The sequence below is a fragment of the Heterodontus francisci genome, chromosome 4 (assembly GCF_036365525.1).
Source record: "Heterodontus francisci isolate sHetFra1 chromosome 4, sHetFra1.hap1, whole genome shotgun sequence".
NCBI classification, from domain to species: Eukaryota; Metazoa; Chordata; class Chondrichthyes; order Heterodontiformes; family Heterodontidae; genus Heterodontus; species Heterodontus francisci.
The window spans coordinates 117,267,525-117,289,382 of record NC_090374.1 but is presented as its reverse complement, the minus strand read 5'-3'; the positions used below and the strand labels follow the sequence as shown (position 1 = coordinate 117,289,382).

The following is a 21,858-nucleotide window of genomic DNA, read 5'->3' as shown; positions in this document are numbered from 1 at the left end:
GCATACTAACTTTTTTGATTTGTGTACCAGGACACCCATATCCCCCTGTACCATCGAGTTCTGCAGTCTCTTTCCATTCAAATCATATACTACTTTTCTATTCTTCCTGCCAAAGTGGACAAGTTCACATTTTCCCACATTATGCTCCATCTATCAAATTTTTGCTCACTCCCTTAACCTATCTAAATCCCTTTGTACACTCTTTGTGTCCTCTTGACAGCTTACTTTTCTACCCATCAGCAAATTTAGCTACCATACATTTGGTCCCTTCAACCAAGTCATTGATACAGATTGTAAATAGTTGATGCTCCAGCACTGATCCCGATGGCATTCCACTGGTAACAGCTTGCAAACCCGAAAATGACCCATTTATCCTTGCTCTCTGCTTCCTGTTTGCTAACCAATCCTCTATCCATGCTAATATGTTAGTCCCTACACCACAAGCTCTTATTTTGTGCAGTAACCTTTGATGTGGCACCTTATCAAATACCTTTTGGAAATCCAAGTACACCACATCTGCAGATTTCTCTTTATCTGCCTTGCTTGTTACTTCCTCAAAGAACTCTAATAAATTCACAAAACCATGTTGACTCTGCCTGATTGTATTCTGATTTTCTAAATGTCCTGCTAGTACCACCTCAATAATGGATTCTAGCATTTTCCCTATGACAGATATTAGGCTAACTGGTCTTTGGTTCCTGCTTTCTGTCTCCCTCCTTTCTTGAATAGAGATGTTACATTTGCGATTTTCCAATGCACTGGGACCTTTCCAGAATCTAGGGAATTTTGGAAGATCACAACCAATGCATCTACTATCTCTGCTGCCATTTCTTTTCAAACCCTAGGATGCAGGCCATCAGATCCAGGGGACTTGTCAGCCTTTGGTTCTAATCATTTTCCCAGTACCTTTTCCCTAATGATTGTGATTGTTTGTTTGTTTTAAGTTCCTCCCTCCCTTTTATCTCTTGATTTTCAAGTATTCTTGGGATTTTTTTTGTGTCTTCTACAGTGAAGACAGATACAAAATACCTGTTTAACGCTACTTCCATTTCTTTGTTTCCCATTATTAATTCTCCAGTCTCACCATCTAAGGGACCAATGCTTGCTTTAGTTACTCTTTTCCTTTTTAAATACTTGTAGAAACTCTTACTATCTGTTTTTATATTTTTTGCTAGCTTTCTCTCATACTCTCATTTCTCCCGCCTTGTAATTTTTTTGTTATTCTTTGCTGGTTTCTAAAATCTGCCCAATCTTCTGACCTACCACTAATCTTTGCAGTATTATACATTTTTCTTTCAATTTGATACTAACCTTAATGTCCTTTGTTAGCCACGGATGGTGCATCCTTCTCGGAGTCTTTTTTTCTCACTGGAATATATCTTTGAGAGTTATGAAATATATCCTTAAATGTCTGCCACTGTTTCTCTACTGTCCTATCCTTCAGCCTATTTTCCCAGTTCACTTTAGCCAACTGTATCCTCATACCCTTGTAATTGCCTTTATTTAAGTTTACGATGCTGGTTTTAGACCCACACATCTCACCCTTAAACTGAATGTGAAATTCATCACATTATGATCACTCTTGTCTAGAGGCTGCTTTACAATGAGATCATTAATTAATCCCGTCTCATTGCACATTACCAGGGCTAAAATAGCCTGCTCCCTGGTTGGCACTGGAACATACTTCTCTGAGAAATTATCCCAAATACACTCTATAAACTCATTTTCCAGGCTACCTTTGCCAATCTGATTCGTCCAATCTACATGAAGATTAAAATATACCATGATTGTTGCAGTACCTTTCTTACAAGCCCCCAATATTTCTTCCCATATACTTTGTCCTACAGTGTAGCTACTCTTAGGGAGCCTATAAACCACTCTACAAGTGACTTCTTACCTTTGCTATTACTTATCTCTACCCAAACTGATTCTACATCTTGATCTTCTGAACTACGGGCATCTCTCACTACTGTACTGATGCTATCCTTAATTAACAGGACTACCCCATCACCTTTTCCTAGCTTCCTGTCCTTCTGAAATGTCAAATATCCTTGAATATTTAGGTCTCAGCCTTGCTCACCTTTCAACCACGTCTCTGAAATGGCTATCAGGCATATATATTTATTTCAATTTGTGCTATCAATTCATCCGTTTTTATTAAGAATGCTGTGTGCATTCAGATACAGAGCCTTTAATTCTGTCTTTTTACCATTCTTGCAAACTCTGGCCTTATCTACGGTGCTCTCTTCAGTTTATATGCTCTGTCCCTTCCTGCCACACTCTGGTTATCATTACCCATATTGCTACCCTGCTGCATTGCCTTGTGCTTTCTCTTTAATTTACCACATCACCTCTCCTGTGAACCGTCCCCCCACTATTTAGTTTAAAGCCCTCTCTACTGCCCTAGTTATAGGACTCGCCAGAACACTGGTCCCAGCACGGTTCAGGTGAAGACCCGTCCCGACTATACAGTTCCCACTTTCCCCAGTACTGATGCCAGTGCCCTATGAATTGAAACCCATTTCTCGCACACCAATCTTTGAGCCACGCATTCACCTCTCTAATCTTATTTACCCTGTACCAATTTGCTTGTGGCTCAGGTAATCCAGAAATTATTACCTTTGTGGTTCTGCTTTTTAATTTTGCCCCTAGCTGCTCATAATCCCTAAGCAGAACTTCTTTCCTTGTCTTTTCTATGTCGTTGGTACCCACATGGACCACAACAACCGGATCTTCCCCCTCCCACTGAAAGTTCCTCCTAGCCCCAATCAGATGTCCCGAGCCCTGGCACCGGGCAGGCAACACAGCCTTCTGGACTCACGCTCTTGACTGCAAAGAACTATCCCCCTAACTATACTGCCCCTACTACTGTTGCATTTCTAGTTATTTCCTCCACTTGAATGGCTCCCTACACCACAGTGCCATGGTCAATTCACTCATCCAATCTGCAGCCCCCACACTCATCCATACAAACTGCAAGAACTTTGAACCTGTGGGACAATTGCAAGGGCTGAGACTCCTCCACTTCTACCTTCTCGATCCCCCTATCTGCCTCACTCATAGTCATACCCTCCTGTCCCTGGCTACAACCAAATCAGATGACCCCAGCCTAATGGATGTGACTGCCTTCTGGAGCGATGTGTCCAAGTAACTTTCCCTATCCCAGATGCATTGCAATGTCTGAAGCTCGACCTCCAACTCATTAACTCTGAGCTGAAGTTCCTCGATTTGTAAATACTTACTGCACATGTGGTTGTTATGGATCAGACTGGCATCCCCACCTCCGATGCTATCTATGCAACTGAAGCACCACTTGCTCACTTATATTCCTTGAGATAAAGGGCATCATTCTGTTTTCCTTTTTGATTTGCCTTTTTTGTACCTGTCCACTAGCCTTTATTAATTTGTGTACATTGTTATGGCTAGGTGAGGAAGGGGTCATAGCCTCCCCTCTTGCCCTTCCTCTTATTTGACCGTAACAGGGTTTATTCCTTTTTAAACAGTGGTTGTGCTTGCCATCTCAGTGAGCGTTTTACCTTTAATGTGATCGTGAAAGAACCAATCGGACAGGTTTTCTTGAGTTTATTATACTTAACAGTCTAAACCTGATGTAAAAAAAAACAAATACGCTACACATTCATGTGCACATTCACACTAGAAACACATGCACACAAATAGATTACAGAGTGAAAAGTAGATTTTGTGGTTGGATTAGAGTACAGAATAAATGGAAATTAAATACACAGTCTGAGAGGTTGGATGATTTGGTGGTTTTCTGGCTGAAGTTGTATTCTTGAAGTCTTTGGCCGGTCAAAGTGCACTTTGTGGTTGGCTCGCTTAACTCGGAGCTTTCTTGGAGATAGACTTGTTAGGTGGTTCTGTTCCCCTGGTCTCTGTTTGTGCAATCTTTAGGCTTGGAGGGTCCACAATTGCAGATGGTTTTCAAACTTGTGTTATCTGGAGAGAGAGAGAGAGAGAGAGGGAGGCACATAGCCTTTCTGCTGCTGCACAGTCTGAGTTACTGATTGTCTCTCTTTGTTCAGGGAAACTCCCAGCTTTCATGGACAGACAGTCAAATGATTGCTTCAGTATATTCTCTGGAACCTTCTAATGAGATTCAAGGTTCGGAATTGGCTCTCCAGGCCCCCCAGGATGCTAATATTTACACTTGAAGGGGTTTGCTCTTTCAAAGTTAAGGTGTTAGGATTGCCTTGAATGTCGTTCCAATAAACCAATCTTGGGTAATTCAATCACTTAGAGCAAACCATTGTACTGGGTCCATGCCCCTTGGACCTCTGTCTCCGGTTGGAGGCCTTGAATGTGAAAAGGTGTTTCAGATGCAAATTGTGGTGGCCATCTTGGCTGCCAGGTTTATAAAGGTTAACTGCAGGATTTTTTTCATTAGAAGTTTATTGTAAGTTTCCAACTGATTAATTAATATTTCTTATTTGGCATATCATTTTTCTTAACATGGACACCTAAACCCCTTTGCTTTTCCACAGTTCCTAGTCCTTTGCCATTAAGAAAATATTCCAGTTTGTCTTTCTCTGATCAAAGTGGATGACTCCAGATGTCTGCACATTGATCTCTATCTGCCATAGTTTTGCCCACTCAAGTTAGTCTGAATGTATCCTTTTGATTCTTCCTGCTCCTATCTACACAATTTACTGTGCACCATAACAGTACCACATGCAAAATTGGATATACACCTCTCTATTCCTTTGTCCAAGTGATTGATATAAATGGTGCAAAGCTGAGGCCTTCACACAGATCATTCAGGAACACCACGTCATCCCCTGCTGTCAGCTTGTGTTCGCTTTTATCCCTACTCTTTGCTTCCTGTCTCCCAGTTCTTGTTACAAGATTACCTCCAATTACACGTGCTTTCATTTTTGCTAATTATCTCTTGCTCAGGACCTTGTCAAATGCCCTCTAGAAGTTCACATAGGCAACATCTAGAAACACCCCAGCATGCTTGTGACCACCTCAAAAAGTTCAGGTAAATTAGTCAGATATGAGCCAAGCTTCACGGATCAATGCTGATTCTTTTTAATAACTCATATTTGTCCAAGTGCTCAGTCACTCTGTCCCTGATGGTAACTTCTTGTAACTTCCCACAACTGATGCTAAATTGGTAGGTCTGTAATTTACCAGCTTTCTCGGTCACTTTTTAAATAATGGAGTGATATTTGCAATTTACCAATCAAAATGTACAATTCCCTATTTCTGCTTTACTTCACTTTTCATTCCAATTGTAATGCAAGACCCTAACTGATCATAGTGTTTTTAAATCTACATTAATAACCATCTTCATTACTTTACAAACTTTCATTTTGAGATTCGCAACCACTTCTAATTTTTTTTGCAGTGTTATGATGCTAATAATACTTCTCCCAAAACAAAAGGACCAAGTAGAAAAGAAAAAAGAAAACACCTTCAGGGAAAAGATAAACCAGCCACAGTTTCATTAAAAGATTTTCAAACTGATGGAAGTACAGGTAGTATTGGGTTATGTTGGTGTTACATTTTATTTTGAATAGTGTGATTGTTTTAGAGTAACAAAATCTGGTATTCATGCACAGGAACTTTTTGTCCCCTTTTATAAACTACAGCCAGCTTTTACGTAATTTTACATTACAGCACAAAAAGAGACCATTTGCCCAACTCCATCATGAGCCAGCTGGTCTAATCCCACTTTCTTTCTTTTTTCCCATGCTCTTTTAAATAGGATAGAGAGCAGAGGCCATGGAGTTAATTGAACATGAGGATGAGCATTGGAATAATCAAGTCTGGACATGATTAAAGCATGGATGAGGGGGGTTTCAATAACAGATGGGCTGAGATGAGCGATATTATGGAGGTGGAAGTAGGTGGTCTTTGTGATGGAGAGGATATAGGGGTCAGAAGGTCCGCTTAGGGTCAAAGAAAATGGTGAGATTATGAATTGTCTGTTTAGGCTGAGACGGTGCTCAGGGAAGGAGATGGAATCAGTGGCCAGGAAATGGAGTTTGTGGTGGATATTATAAGATCTCTCACCCTGAGGGAGACTCCAAATCAGATCATTGGGTGCTTGACTTTGCACAACTGATTTTCTGATGGCAGTTTAGATGCCAGAAACTGAGGTTGCACCATCTGCGTGCCTTTCAATATTGAAGTAATCTGTTGAAAAAAAAAAAATCCCATGGCGAGTTTCTCATTGTGCAAGGCTCTGCCAACACCCATAAAAACTGTCCACGTGATGAGTCCTGGGATCAAGTAGGCTTCTTAAATGTGATTTCTGTTGCAGGTTTAATAAACGGTAGCATTTTCAGTAAGTTGATCCTGCATTCCCTATATATGAGTTGGTTTTGGTGGATAGTCATCCAATTTCACAGTTTTGTTTGGTAAAACATGTTTTGACTCTTGAAATGTAATGAAATAATCAAAATATTTTACAAAGTGATGAAGATGAGTATTGCTTTGGGGTTATAAATTTGCAGGATTAAGGTGAGAAAGAGGAGTTTATGAGGAGCCAATGAAAGCAGCTTTGTGCCCTGTTCAGCTTATATCGTCTTCCACAGGGAAATTGGTGGACCCCTCTTGATTTAAGTAAACCTCTTCATTTCCAGTGAGCCTTTCTATAACTTGCTTTTCCTATCCAGTTGTCTTTTCTGTAATGCTTCTTTTCCTTTTATATTCTAGCAGTGTTTTACAAATGGTCCCATGCTTTAAGTCACCTCATTATGCAAAGTCTGATAGCCTATAACAGAGGTTCCCTAACATCAGTTTACTGAACTCCCTTTTGAGTTTTGTGTCCGACTGTACGTCCCCCTCTTTCTAAAAAAAACAGTATTTTTGCCCAATTGTTGCTGTAGATCTCACTGGTAACCTTTTGAGTTTTAATATAAAATTCGATTGGATCTTTAGAACTCACTGACTAGGAAATTCCTCCGATACGTTCACGCTTCGCTGCAATTACTTTGCTGGAAGTGTGGCGGCAACTCCATTACGTGTGTAAACCAGGTTTCCAGTGCACTTCTGGAAGTAACAACTGAGAAATATGAGCAGATTTGAGGAACTTCCTGGCTATAGTGTAAGCAACTTCACCGAAGGGAAAACTGCCAGTCTCCCCACTCTTCGAGTTGGGGATGCAAGTCAGGTGCAGGATGAATGATCCTCTACAGAGGGAACTGGAATAGGTCTGCGGTCAAGGTGTTTGGGGGTGGAACAAGGGAGTTGTGAATTATTGGTTTGCTTTGGAGGAAGTGAAATATAAGTTGATTTTCTTTTGCAAACATCAGTTAATTCAATTATTAATTTATTTCTTAATTTAAGACATCACCAAGCAGGCAGCAACACTGATTCCAAATAGGGCAAAATAAAATTGACAAAAAGATGCAAAGCCATAACAAGTTTTTAAACAAGGGCTATTTATCTATTCCCTATAACATCACAGGGACACAGGTCTCATGAGGATTTCAGTGCAGGGACTAAAAAATAGAACGCTCCAGAGAGCTGCGGAACTCGGCAATGAACGTTTTAAAGATTTTTGAAACAGTTGGGGGAGTGGACTTTTATTTGCTGCTATTTATTTATTTCTCTCAGTGGGGACACTAGGACTCATGAAGACTTACAAAAATAATTTATGCTGTATAGAGCTACAGACCAACAGGTAAACACTTTTTTTTAACTGAAAGAAACCTGTTTAAACTGAGGAATATTTAAAGACCTGTAAGCTGGAATTATTTGCAGGGGATTCCTGAGTTTTGGAGGGAGCAGAGTTGGGAATCAGCCTTAAGAGTTGAGGGGAATGCTACTTGCCACCAATACAGAAAATGCATATTGCAAGCATTACCTGTTCGTGAGTAATAGCTGGCATCCTCCTCGCATCTTTTTGATAACCTTGTTGTGCTTCCCAGTTCTTCACCCCCCCACCCCCCACCACCCCGCTCCATCCCAATTTGGAAACCTCTGGTATATAATATACTTGTAGTAATGTGAATCATTCTCACAAGTACTCAGCCCTATGTAAAGGCTTTCTGTTTGGATTACTTCGCCATAGTATATCTTTATGCTGTAGGGCTATGATATCATTTCTAATTAATGTCTTCCTCCCTTTACTTCTGTCCTATGCATCCTTGGAATATTTAATTGCCACTCCTGATTCAGCTACAAACACATTTTGGTTCTGCTATTGCGATTTTCTGATTTTAATCAATATATACACAATTGTCCTTGCTTAAAATCTGGCAGCTGTTACACCCATTTCAAGCACAGTGGTATGTTTGCTAGGTTCAATTCCTTTTAATTTTACTGCCTCTAGTTGTTTTCTATGGGACAGCACACAGTGCAGGTGATGGTGTGAGGGGATACTTGGGCCTCTTTATAGATGCGTTTAAGAGAAAGCTAGATAAACACATGAGGGAGAAAGGAATAGAGGAATACCCTAAACGATGAGGAGTGGTGGGAAGAGGCTTGTATAAAGTGTGAATAACAGCATGGACCTCTTGGGGCTGAATGGCCTGTTTCTGTGCTGCAAATACTATGCAATTCTTCCTGTACAGTGTATTGGTCTGTAATCAACTAACAGAAGGAATGGTGCTAATTACGTCAAAAATGTCCCACATATGACTATAATCCTCCACCTTTTTGAAAATTTTCCTCTCCTGAAATGCAGTATTATCATGATGGATAGAGCATGTTACTTCCATGTAATGCCTCATGCAGTGATCCAGACACTAACTGCCAGTTAATATTGCTCTTATTATAAGTTTTAGGCAACCCTGAAACTCATTTTGAATCAAGAGGCAATTTCTACTTTTTTTTTAGTTTTACTTATTAAAACAAATCCTACCAGATGTTTGAAGATGCAGCATTTTCAAATCTGAACTCTGCAAAAAGTCAGTATTGGAAAACTGTAGTGTGGGATTTTGGAACATGCTGATATATAGTTGGAACCATCCTCTCTGTTTTACTAGCCACAAATTGGTGCGTGAAATTTCTTGCCATTTTTTCATACACTGTATTAACTTTTCATTTTCTATCTCTTTAGATCAGACAAACAAAAAGTCTGAGGTATGCAACTTAGCTGTGTTTATGTCATAATCAACACTGAGATGTTCAGTTTCTTTTATAAATTGATTTGATTTTTATAATGTAATGAAAATATTGCCTGGAATTTGAAATGTAATTTTAAAATATATTTTAATAAAGTGATAAAGTTTAAGATAATTGGCAAAGGGAGACAAGGAGCCTTTTTATATGCAGTGCGTTATGAACTGGAATGCACTGCAAGGTGGTGGAAGCAGATTCAATAGTAACTTTCAAAAAGGAATTGGATATATACTTGAAAAGGAAAGATTTGAAGGGCTATGGGGAAAGGGCAAGGCAGTAGGACTAATTGGATAGCTCTTTCAAAGATTCAGCACAGAGATGATGGGTTGTACAATTCTATGAAGTATCCAAGATATTGAAAATTGACATGAAATGAAATGTTATTTTATAACTATTTAATTAAGAGTGAACATTTCTTCGACATGCTTTTGATGCTAGCCTTGGTCTGACTGCTATATTCTTGCATTGCATCTCCAGGAGCCAAAATCCTTGCACACAACAGCAGAAGAAGATAGCTTCTTTAATAAACTGGAAGAAGATGCTAGTAAAATATTGCTGATGGAGAGGAGAAAACAATTATCAAGTTCAAATGGACAGGATATCACCACACAAGAGAGTCAAGTATGTATTTGCTGAAACGTTTTTTTTTAATGTAGTAGCTGTTTTTCTATAGGTCTTCTGGGAGTTGAATCACAGTTAGGATATTTAGTTGCTAACCACATCTTTGAAGGCTACTGATTAGGTAATTTATGTGGGAAGTTTTAAATAGGTGCTGAGGTCAGGTAGAGTTTAATTGCAGTTTGTTCAGGGAAATTTGCACATTGACAAGTGCTTGTAAATTTCCAAATCCAAGTCAGATAAAAAGTTGTGCATCTTCCTTTTACTTGTTTCATATACTTCTGACACTGATTTTTATTGGATGTTCTCAAAACTCCTATAAACTCTTAGATAAATATCAATCAGATTTTTCACAAATAAACCAATTGAAGAGAAATGAGAATACCTGTTTTGAGTGAGTGATGATGACTTCATGGAGAAATTAGAGTCCATAGGTATGAGGGATTGAATTAACATACACTGCTAAAGATGAACCATCTTTACTTTAATTATACCAGTTGATAAATCAGCTCTCTAGCACTGTCCTAATAAGTAGATCATCCAATGATGCTATCAGGACTCGGTGTTTAAACTTTATCTTTGTAAATAGATTTTGAGTTTGTAGGGCCCCTGTTTGCTTTCCAAAAATAATCTGAATGCAAGACCAAAAATGGAAAACAGCCATGACAATTATTGGTTATACAATCCAAGTGAAACGCAAGTAGCAGCAGCATGTGATGAGGGCTTGGGGTAGCAGTGGCGGGCGGGGTGTCAGTGAGGGACAGCGGCATGTGGTGAGTGCTTTGGGGTCATAGCGGTGGGGGAGGATTTGAGCCAGTGAGAGATGGCAGCATGTGGCGAGTGCTTGAGGTAGTCGTGGCAGGGATTAGTGAGGGCCAGCAGTAGGGGGTGAGTATTCATCTCAAGCTTCTATGTTGACTACGTTGAACAACAAAGACTACAGCCCAGGTCCCAGGCAGAATAAGCTGCATCATGACGGATCTACCAGTGTATTTTTTTTACAGCAGGAAAACACTTGGTTAGTTCTGTTTTTATAAAGGTTTGATTTATTTTAAAAGGGTATCATTATGGACAAATTCTGTTTCAAAATATTAGATACTACTTCGTGACCAGTATACAATCTACTCAACGGGATGTAGCGGGGTGGGGGGTAGTAAGAAGAAAGTTGCTTGTCATTGGGAATTCTAAGAACACACTGCTTTTGTAGTGTTATTTCTGTAGGCTACAGGCGGAGCATCAACAAAATTGTGTGGGGTGGAAGAGCACACAAACAGTGCTCTGGGTGACTGGTGTTCTTTTTGCGCTGTGGCCTGAAGACCTAAGCTAAATTGATGGTGGGTTCACATGAAGTGTCTGTACCTGAAGGAGAATACCATGCGAACTGCATTCAGCACTGTAAATTCATCCCACCAGCAGAAGAAGAAACTGCATCGTGCACCATTGAGGATTCCACACTGACAACTGAATCTGAAGTAGTGCATCTTTTTGAATGCATGGGCTCTCTGATATAGAGTCATAGAGTTATGCAGCACAGAAACAGGCCCTTCGGCCCATTGTGTCTGTGCCGGCTATCAAGAACCTAACTATTCTAATCCCATTTTCCAGCACTTGGCCCGTAGTCTTGTATTCTGTGGCGTTTCAAGTGCTCATCTAAATACTGCTTAAATGTTATGAGGGTTCCTGCCTCTACCACCCCTTCAGGCAGTGCGTTCCAGATTCCAACCACCCTCTGGGTGAAAAAATCTTTCCTCAAATCCACTCTAAACCTCCTGTTCCTTACCTTAAATCTATGCCACCTGGTTATTGACCCCTCCGTTAAGGGAAAAAGTTTCTTCCTATCTAACCTATCGTAATTTTGTACACCTCAATCAGGTCCCCCCTCAGCCTTCTCTGCTCTAAGGAAAACAACCCTAGCCTTTCCAGTCTGTCTTCATAGCTGAAATGCTCCAGCCCAGGCAACATCCTGGTGAATCTCTTCTGCACTCTCTCCAGTGCAATCACATCCTTCCTATAATGTACCCAGAACTGTACACAGTACTCCAGCTGTGGCCTAACTAGCTTTTTATACAGCTCCATCATAACCTCCCTGCTCTTATATTCTATGCCTCGGCTAATAAAGGCAAGTATTCCATATGCCTTCCTAACCACCTTATTTATCTGTACTGCTGCCTTCAGTGATCTATGGACAAGTACACCAAGGTCCCTCTGACCCTCTGTACTTCCTAGGGTCCTACCATCCATTGTATATTCCCTTGCCTTGTTAGTCCTCCCAAAATGCATCACCTCACACTTCTCAGGATTAAATTCCATTTGCCACTGCTCTGCCCATCTTACCAGCCCATCTATATTGTCCTGTAATCTAAGGTTCCCTCCTCACTATTTACGACACCACCAATTTTTGTGTATTCTGCGAACTTACTGATCATACCTCCTATATTCACATCTAAATCATTAATGTGCACTACAAACAGCAAGGGTCCCAGCACCGATACCTGCAGTACACCACTTGTCACAGGCTTCCATTCACAAAAACAACCCTCGACTATCACCCTCTGCCTCCTGCCACTAAGCCAATTTTGGATCCAATTTGCCAAATTGCCCTGGATCCCATGGGTTCTTCTTGACCAATCTCCCATGCGGGACCTTATCAAAAGCCTTACTGAAGTCCATGTAAACTACATCAGCTGCTTTACTCTCATCTACACATCTAGTCACCGCCTTGAAAAATTCAATCAAGTTAGTTAGACACGATCTCCCCCTGACAAAGCCATGCTGACTATCCCTGCCTCTCCAAGTGGAGATTAATCCTGTCCCTCAGAATTTTTTCCAATAGTTTCCCTACCACTGATGTTAGACTCAACAGCCTGTAATTACCTGGTTTGTCCTTGCTGCCCTTCTTGAATAATGGTACCACATTTACTGTCCTCCAATCTGGCACCTCTCCTGTGGCCAGAGAGGATTTGAAAATTTGTGTCAGAGCCCCTGTTATCTCCTCCCTTGCCTCACATAACAGTCTGGGATACATGTCATCTGGGCCTGGGGATTTATCCACTTTTAAGCCCGCTAAAACAGCTAATATTTCCTCCCTTTCAATGCTAATATGTTTAAGTATATCACAAGCCCCCTCCCTGATCTCTACACCTACATTGTCTTTCTCCATAGTGACCACAGATGAAAAGTAATCATTTCAATATGACCGCCAACAAACATGAGATTGAACCCACTGTTGGATTAGGTCAGGACGTCTTAGAGACCACCTTGGGAATTGTTTATGTAATGCAGGAGGATGCTGCTGACAATGAGAGGAAGGCAGAGGCCTGAGCGACTAAATACAGTGAGCAGATGGTGGTAGAGAAACCAGCTCCTGCCATGGTGCCAATAATGTACAATTGCTGCAGAAATGACTGACAGCTATGCCAGATGTCCTGACAGAACTCCTGTGTGCTTTAAATTATTTGTAGATGAACGTGCTGTTGGCAAACTACAATTGTGAAATGACTGAATTTTGCACTGTCCAACTTGTACAGTGCTCAAATTTCAATCACTCCCTTTCACAGTTGCTTTGATGTTTTATGGCACTCTTGAAATTCCTGTAGTGCTGCACTGTGACGCTTCGTTAAAATTATCTAATTCGACCAAATGGATAATTCAAGTTACTTTCTTGCAAACAAATGATTGAATTAACCAGTGGATAGTGGCCCATTTAATCCAGTTGCCTTGGAAGTCTTTTTTTTATATAAAGCTTGCAAACATTATACATTATTACTGATTCAGACTGGGCAGCATTTTTTTAAAAAATGAGCTTGTGTGCAGAATGTACATTCACCAAATGATGCAGTCAATTAATGTATCATATTAGTAATTACTAATGTCTAAGAAGACTTTGGCCCCGAAATTACATCTGGACTGAGTGATTAACAATTTCATCCGAAAATACTTTTTTTTTACTGGAGTTGTTAATCCATTTATTTCATCTCCATTAAAATGGATGAATTGCAGAGAAAAAATAACATTGGCATGTCAGTATCCCATGGCATAATTTCTTAAATTTACATTGGATGGGCCGAAGGGCCTGTTTCTGTGCTGTATAACTCTGTGGATTATTGATGAAGAGCTGAATGTTAATATGGAATAAGGAAGCCTTTTTGATTCATTGTAATCAAGACAAGTACTGATTTTCCTTTTTCTGCTTTTCTTAACAGGAAACTATTTCCAATAATGCAAGAACCGAACACTTAAAAGATAAACTGGAAAAGAAAGATATGAAAATTCTTCAGTTGAAACAAACTGTTATGCAATGGGAAGTAAGTCTTTAAATTATCCTATTGTTTTTGTGAACAAAAATCTTATTGGCTTTTTACTGATATTTTCCAGCTTCCCTCTTTAAATAGGCAAAATATAAAGAAGTAAAGGCTAGAAATGCTCAGCTTTTGAAGATGCTACAAGAAGGTGAAAGTAAGTACTTTTTTTATATACATTAATATTTGACAACTTTGCATATTTATCATACCAGGAACAGGAGTAGGCCATTCAAGCCTGCTTTGCCATTCATTCAGGTCATGGCTGATCTGTACCTCGACTTCATTTTACCCGTCTTGCTCCATATCCATTGGCACCCGTACCGAAGAAAAATCTAACCATCTTTGTTTTAAAATCTCCAGTTGTCCTAGAATCCACAGCCATTTGGCATTGTGTGTTTGTATTCTAGTACCCCCAATGATTGGTGGGATGCAGGTTGTTTTCCTTTTTAAAACATTCAGTGCTGATTCTGAATCACTTCAGTTTATTATATCGGACCAGATTTTGCTGTACCAGGGCATCTGTTAATTAGATTTACCCTTGCACATTAAGATTTTGTTTGGGAAGTTGCTGAAAGTGCGAGTTGATAACGACACAGCAAGGGAAACCAGGCATTTGGGACTGAATGAACAGGGTGACCAACGGTGTGTCCCCTTAACCAGTCAGATTGAAGGATTGTGAAATAAACAGGAAACATTGAGAAGGAGTTGAATTAGAGTGGGTGAATTCAATGTCAAATCAGGTGCAGAAAGAGAAATAAATAGAGGGAAAGAAAGATTGGATTAAGAAAAAAAGAGAAAGGAAAAATTTAAAATAATTACAAAATAAAAATTTTCAAATAACATTAATACCTGAAGGAATGAGACTCCACACTTGTAATAGTTAATTTTCAATGCCAGTGAGGTTATTAGAGTAATTAAAACTTATCATGTCTTTAAACAGATACTTAGAATTGAAATGGATAACAGGACTGAACTTTCAGTTTGTATCCACTACATAAATACAGCAACTTCACACCATTCAATGCATTGCAGTAGTGTGGCAGATAGCTAGATGACATTTTCACAAAATTACTGTCAGAGCAGTGCAACTTGGACAGCAACTTTGCCATTAACTGTGCATCTGCCCCTCGCATGAAGTGCAGTGCTATTTGCAGATAAATTATCCCTTTACTTTTTTTTTAACAGCAGAATCTGACCCATCATAACCACTTGAAGATTACTGCAAAGCTGAGTACTTTTTATCCCCATGGCTCCGCTATCCTTTCTTTCTCCCTGCCCCCCAGCACCCCCCCCCCCCCCCCCCCCACACCATCAACCAACCAGCTAAACACACGCTGTCTGGGAAATGATTAAAAAGCCAAAAAGTAGAAGAATCCAGATTGGAGATTAATGATGAAATCTGAGGATGGCTGGGGAATTTAAGAACTCTAACCATGGTTTTATCCTTCACTTTAACTTGACTATTCTCCATTCTCCAGTACAAACAATGAGTCAGCTTTATTTGAGCAATGCAATAACCACTTTGAGTTATTTTAGTTATGAATTGATGTATTGGAAGAATAATTAACAATAACCAATACAGTATTAGTTATTTCAAGTTGAGAATTAACATTTTTGTTTGCTGGTCAACAATGAGTTTTTTTCTTTTATGTGTATTTTTTCAAGTCGGGTAGGGATACATTATTGGTTCTTGCGTTAATTGGGGTCCTCAACATACTTTGTGTCTGATCACAATTTGAGCTTATTAGTATTGAGTATAGACCAATAGACCCATCATTGAGCCATCAGCTTGTTTTCAATTCATTAAGTAAGTTTGAAATGAATTTATAACTTGAAAGATGAACAGTTAAATATATTCTGTGTGTCAAAGGCAAATAATGTAAATATGTATGTCAAATGGCATTCTTTACAATCATAACAGATAAACTTCAATCAATCACCAAGGAGTTTGTTTAATATTTTGGTCAGGGCCTGGTCTGGATCACTTAACGAGGCACCATCACCTTTGTTCGCCAGTCTCCTTTCTATATTCACCTGTTTAACTTTTATTATTTTTTCCTTATGCTGAAAGGTCACCACTATTCTTATTTGACAAGTTACTATACGCGAGTTGTTCTCCCAAGGCATTGGACAAAATCGAGTGCAGGCTTCAGGTGAAGCAGGATTAGAGGGTGGGGGTAATTAGACCAGGGCATGTAGACATCGTTCAGCCCCCATTTTAAAGTAATCCATTTTGTCCTTATTTTTATAAATTTGTTTATGTAGTACAAAAGCAAAGCTTATGGCAGAGTTGGTTAGAGCTTAGGAATTGCCTGTGCAATACAGTTTAATGGCAATGAGGATTATCAGATCTGAGACTATTATATAATTAGAGGAATGTTACTTAATACTGATTTCAAGTAGACCAAGTCAATAGATTTGTCTTTCCATAAAATGTTCTTTCTCCCCCACCCCTCCTTTTTTTCCCCCTAACTTTTCCCTTTTATTTTCTATTTTTCCCCTCATTCTATTGATTTTGTTTTGTGTGCTGTCAATATCTTGCTTTGTGCCTTCCTTCTTCAGCTGTTTCTTTTCCTTTTCTCTGACCTCTTGTAGTGGGCTGACCAGTATGGGATTCATTCCAAAGGAGGCTTTTGTGGAGTATTTATGTGGATTTTTTTTCCTCTTGCCGTTGCTTCTGTTAAATTCTCATGCTCATCTTAAAATATGTTTGTGGCTTAAATTACATGTGAAGTGCTTGATATGATCTTCATTATCCTGTGAGACAGACTCATTATTTGGGGTGTACGAATACTCATACATCATGTTAACATATAGGCAGTAATTTTTAACTTGAAGTTATCCATTGGGAAACCGATGTGATCAGATCCACTGCCCATTTTACTGATCTGATGTAGTGATACATGATCTGATCATGTCAATTTCCTAAGGGATGACTTGGGTTCAATTTATTCCTGTCGCATATGTTTCATGTAATATCCATGAGAATTAGGACAATGTGTTGGAGTGCTTCCTAAACTTCAATTCTTGGTGTCTGGGTTTTTTGATATTGCTGCATTGTAGTATATGTATTTTACTTTATATTTCAGTGAAAGATAAAGCTGACATACTTTTGCAAGTTGATGAACTTTTAAGTATCAAGAATGAACTAACTTTACAGGTAAGTGCAGTAATTACAAACATTGCCTTCTGTTGTTAACTGAGGTTTAATACATGCAAGTGATCTGCCTAACACGAGGAAATATACAAGAGTAGCCTGAGTTAACTGCATACTGCTCCACAGTGCCACTTGGTCTCATTTAGTTGAGATTGAAACCGTGTGTTGGAGTGGGGAACTTGATTCAAGTAAGGAATGAGCTAGCTGATGTCATCCAGGAAACTACATTTGGCCTCTGGCCTCCTACTGTAAGTAGTGAAAAATCAGCAACAAATCCTCTTAAGTCAAATAAATCAGGGGTTCTCAACAGGGGTCCACTTGAAGATTTTAAGGGGTCACTAGTGGCTCCCTGTCTCCACAGCACAGAAAATTTCAAGTAAATTTAATGCCGATCCCTGAAGGTTACAGTATCCAGGGCAGAATGTTACCTTCCAGCCCCAAGTCATGGATCGATGCCAGCGCAGTATCACTTTAGTCATTGGTCCTACACAGGATGTGAGGAACTGGAAATGCCACTTGGCCTCAGAAGTTCATGGCTATCAGTCTAGTGCCATGTTGTCAAGGAGACAGCACCCAATCTCAGCTGGCTCATTCCACTTGGCTTCTTAGTCATGGACAAGAGAGGTGAGAGCTGGTACAGCCATTGGTCTTTTTATTCTATCAGCTCCAGTGATCGTCTGCTAACAAGCATAAGCGAGCCAGGATGAACATTGGGCATGAAATAACCTGTGCTTGATGAAGACACCTCCACGTCTTGACAGAATTGTTGCTCAGCATCAGCAACAAGTTTCACATTAAATAAGTAAAACAAAAATAATAAATATGTTTATTTCTGTGGCTAATTTTTATATGGTGAAAATACCTGTGTAACAGGGGTCTGTGAAATTTTTTATAACAGTTGGGGGTGGGCGGCCTCAGAAGCAAAAAGGTTGAGAACTCCTGAAATAGAAAACCCCATGTTCATTGAGGATTATGTAATGCTTATTGAGTTGAGGGTGAAAATTGGCAATAAAACGAGTAAAGAAAACCATTACTAAATTTTGGAGCAGGAAGAGAAGAGGAAATAAGTTAGATAATGCAAATCAACAATGTTTGCCTCAGCAGTCAAAGTGCTGATTGTCCAGATGTCCCAGTGGATGAGCTGTGTGACTTACATATGAATAAGGCTATGGCTGTTGAATGTTTGCTATTCAAGGTTTTATTCTCTTTGCCTAGGTTACTGGTCTGCATGCTGCTCTGGAACAAGAAAAATCAAAAGTCAAGCTACTACAGGCAGAGTTAACAAAATTTCAGGTAAAATGCTTACCAAACTGATCTGCCTTTTAAACATTACAGATAGTAACTATTGACCATTTGAATCATATTGTAAAATAAGTATAGCAGTCTTAGATTCAATTGATAAATGAAGTTTATCTATTGACAGTGCCCTCGGAAGTTGATATTAAAAGCTTTTCCCAAGTTTTTTGCTGCAATACCATTATCTGAGTTTGTAACACTAACCTTTTCTACTCTTAAGCACAGAATTTATTATGACTAATGTACTGGTATTACTTTATCGCCCACTGCTTAAAAAGCCCTTATTTGACACTGTTAATACCTCCTAATGCTAGTTCTTATTCTATTGGATGCAATAAATTATCTTGTGCTTCTCATCTGAATTCAGTCTCTGGAAAAAGTAAACATGCCGATGAGCTTTACAGCTGCAAATAGGCTATCCTATATCATCACAGAAGACCGAGTGAATACATAGTAGAAGCCTCCATGACTGCTGTATTAGTTATTCCCCAGAGCCTCGTGCAAAGGCTGAGCCTCTACAGGGAGGTGGTTACTGATCTCTTGCTACATTCTGAATGATGAGCTTCAGGAATGCTCTTCTGTGAGTACTGCTGAGTACAGGCCAAAACAGGGTACAGCGTAGTTGCTACTCAGTCCACAGACACTGTTTGGTACACATACTTCTGTTCCGAACAGCACCTGTAATCTCAAAGACAGCACCTTGCATAATTCCCAAGGTATAATTGGTAGTGCATAAAATGTCCCATTGGTACAATTGGAAACACCAGGACATTCATAAATTGAAGGAGTTCTCGCTCTTTTAATGTGCAGATGCTACTCATAGAACCATAGAAAATTTACGGCACAGAAAGAGACCACTTGGCCCATTGTGTCTGCGCGGCCAAAAAACGAGCCACCCAGCCTAAACCCACCTTCCAGCATTTGGTCCGTAGCCCTGCAGGTTATGGCACTTTAGGTGCATATCCAGACACCTTTTTAAATGAGTTGAGGATTTCTGCCTCAACTACCCTTTCGTGCAATGAGTTCCAGACCCCCATCACCCTGTGGGTGAAAACATTTTTCCTCATCTACCCTCTAATCTTTCTACCAATCGCTTTAAATCTATGCCCCCTAGTCACTGACCTCTCTGCTAAGGTAAATAGGCCTTCGCCTCCACTCTATCCAGGCCCCTCACAATTTTGTACATTTCAAACAAATCTTCCCTCAGCCTTCTCTGTTCCAAGGAGAACAACCCCAGCCTATCCAATTTTTATGATCGTATTGAATGGCAGAGCAGGCTCGAGGGGCTGAATGGTTGTCTTCTGCTCCTAATTCGTATGTTCATATGTTCGAATGACATTGAACAAATCTCCAATTTTCTCCTCCCCCACCACCTGTCTGATGCGCATCAGCAGTAGATGACTAGGATCTGTTCCACAAAAGAGCTGAAATGCAAATTATAGTTTTAGTTCATCAGCTAAGAACACCAGATGGTACTTTAACTTTCATTGGATGATATAGAGTGGGAGAATCTTGCTGCTGCTTTTTAAAAAAAAAAGAACTTTCATGTTAGAATTTCTTCAAAACTGTTCAAATGTTCCATCGAAAATGTTAAGAATAATTGACTTTCTCTTTTGGAATCCGTAGGGAAGCAAGAAAGGGAAGAAAATGTCTGAATCCGATCACTGAAGATCGCAGCATTTACATACTGTGAAGCCCAGGGCAAAAAAAAACCTTCCTTCAGGGTGTCATTGCAGAAATTTCTAGTTCTTGCATAATTGTTGGATTTTGCAATTAATTTGTTTTGCAGTTGTTTAAAACTTTTGTGCAAGCTCTTCTCACCTCAACCAAGGGGATGGGAGGGAAATCTTACTTTGTTGCACTTTCTTTTGATGGATCTGTCCTGGTACTGATGACTGAATGATGTTTTGGTGAATAACATTTCAAAGCTTAACTTCTCCTTTAGTGCTACAACAATTTAAAGTAACATCTAAAGAATTTTCTTTTTTTTCACAAGTTAATTTTGATTTGTGATTAATAACTGCATTAGACAGGATTCCCTGCCAATTGATGTGAGAAAACTATTTACACCATCTTGTATGGACTGTATGTAGCTGTTGAGTGTACAATTTGACAAAATAGATTGAAACTAAAAATGTGCAAGGTGGTATGAGGTTACAAAGTGAGTTGTGGCACTTTTTTTTAAACCTTATGAGAGCCAGCCTAGACAAGAACAAGGAAGGTTGCGGGGGAAGGTCAGGTGGGAGGGGAAGAAATAATCTCCAGCAAAAGTGGTTTGTGTAGTTGCAGTGGAATTTCCATTCAAGACTCCACAGTGTAAAAGGAATGGAAAGCTATGCTCATCCAGTGAAGAGGGAGGTTGAGCAATATTTTCAAAATAATGTAGCAAAGATTCTACTTCTCATGTGGTCCTTTCTGTATTTGACCTTGGAGTTAAGTGGAAAAATATTCAGTTTCCCAGCAATCCTCACCTTGCTTATGAGCATGTACCAAAAAAGGGCATTTGTGAGTAACCTAGGCTTTATTTTTGAAATACAAAATAGTTCCATTTTGGTGATCTGCATTGAAACACGTTAAAATGCCAAACTTTTAATACTTGCCAATAAATTACAGTAAAGTTTAATTCAACCAATCTTGGTATATTTTGTGCACACGTATGCATGTGCATGTATATGCACACGCACACTTTGTTTTCGAGCATTTTCAATCAGCTGACACCGATACTGCTGCTTGATCAGATAGGGTTTTACAGCTCTGTCTGTGTTTGTCTTTTCATAGAGATAGCTTAGTTCTTTATTAACTGACTCAAACCCAAACTTGTCCAGTAGTGTCGAGGCAGAGCAACAAAATTTGTTTCACCTGGTGCTCCCAATCATCAGATGCAATCTTCAGCTCTAGAGTAGATTGTGGCCTTTTTTTAATTCGTTCTTGGGATTTGGATGTCACAGGCAAGGCCAGCATTTATTGCCCTTGAGAAGGTGCCACCTTCTTCAACTACTGCAGTTTGTATGTAGGTACACCCATAATGCTTTTTTCGGTAGCAGTTTGATACAATTGAGTGGCTTGTTACACCATTTCAGAGTCAACCATATTGCTGTGGATCTGGAGTCACATGTAGGCCAGACCAAGTAAGGATTGCAGATTTCCTTCCCCAAAGGGCATTGGTGAATGAGATGTCTTTTTAACGACAATCTGATAGTTTCATTAATGACAATCATGAAACTAACATTTTATACCAGTTTTATTAATTAATTGAATTTAAATTCCCCCAGCTGCCATTATGGGTTTTGAACTTGTATCTCTGGATTATTAGTCCAGGCCTCTGGATTATTAGTCCAGTAACATTACCACCCCTAATTTTAACACGTTGAATGTTTAATATCTAAAAAGCTT

At 39.5% G+C, this 21,858-nt stretch overlaps 1 protein-coding gene across 2 annotated transcripts in view; it reads left to right on the top strand.

Moving 5' to 3' along the window:
- Nucleotides 1-21,093, top strand: part of gkap1 (G kinase anchoring protein 1) — a 56,303-nt gene extending 35,210 nt beyond the window's left edge. Inside the window, exons 4-11 of one of the 2 annotated variants that reach the window (XM_068030024.1) lie at nt 5,369-5,489; nt 9,032-9,054; nt 9,571-9,714; nt 13,914-14,015; nt 14,103-14,166; nt 17,102-17,172; nt 18,385-18,462; nt 20,092-21,093. In XM_068030024.1, the coding sequence (XP_067886125.1) occupies nt 5,369-5,489; nt 9,032-9,054; nt 9,571-9,714; nt 13,914-14,015; nt 14,103-14,166; nt 17,102-17,172; nt 18,385-18,462; nt 20,092-20,133 (645 nt within the window). In that variant the 3' untranslated portion in view covers nt 20,134-21,093. Of the gene's footprint in view, nt 1-5,368; nt 5,499-9,031; nt 9,055-9,570; nt 9,715-13,913; nt 14,016-14,102; nt 14,167-17,101; nt 17,173-18,384; nt 18,463-20,091 lie in introns of both variants that reach the window. The other variant, XM_068030023.1, reaches the window with a different exon arrangement.
- Nucleotides 21,094-21,858: the final 765 nt, after the last annotated feature.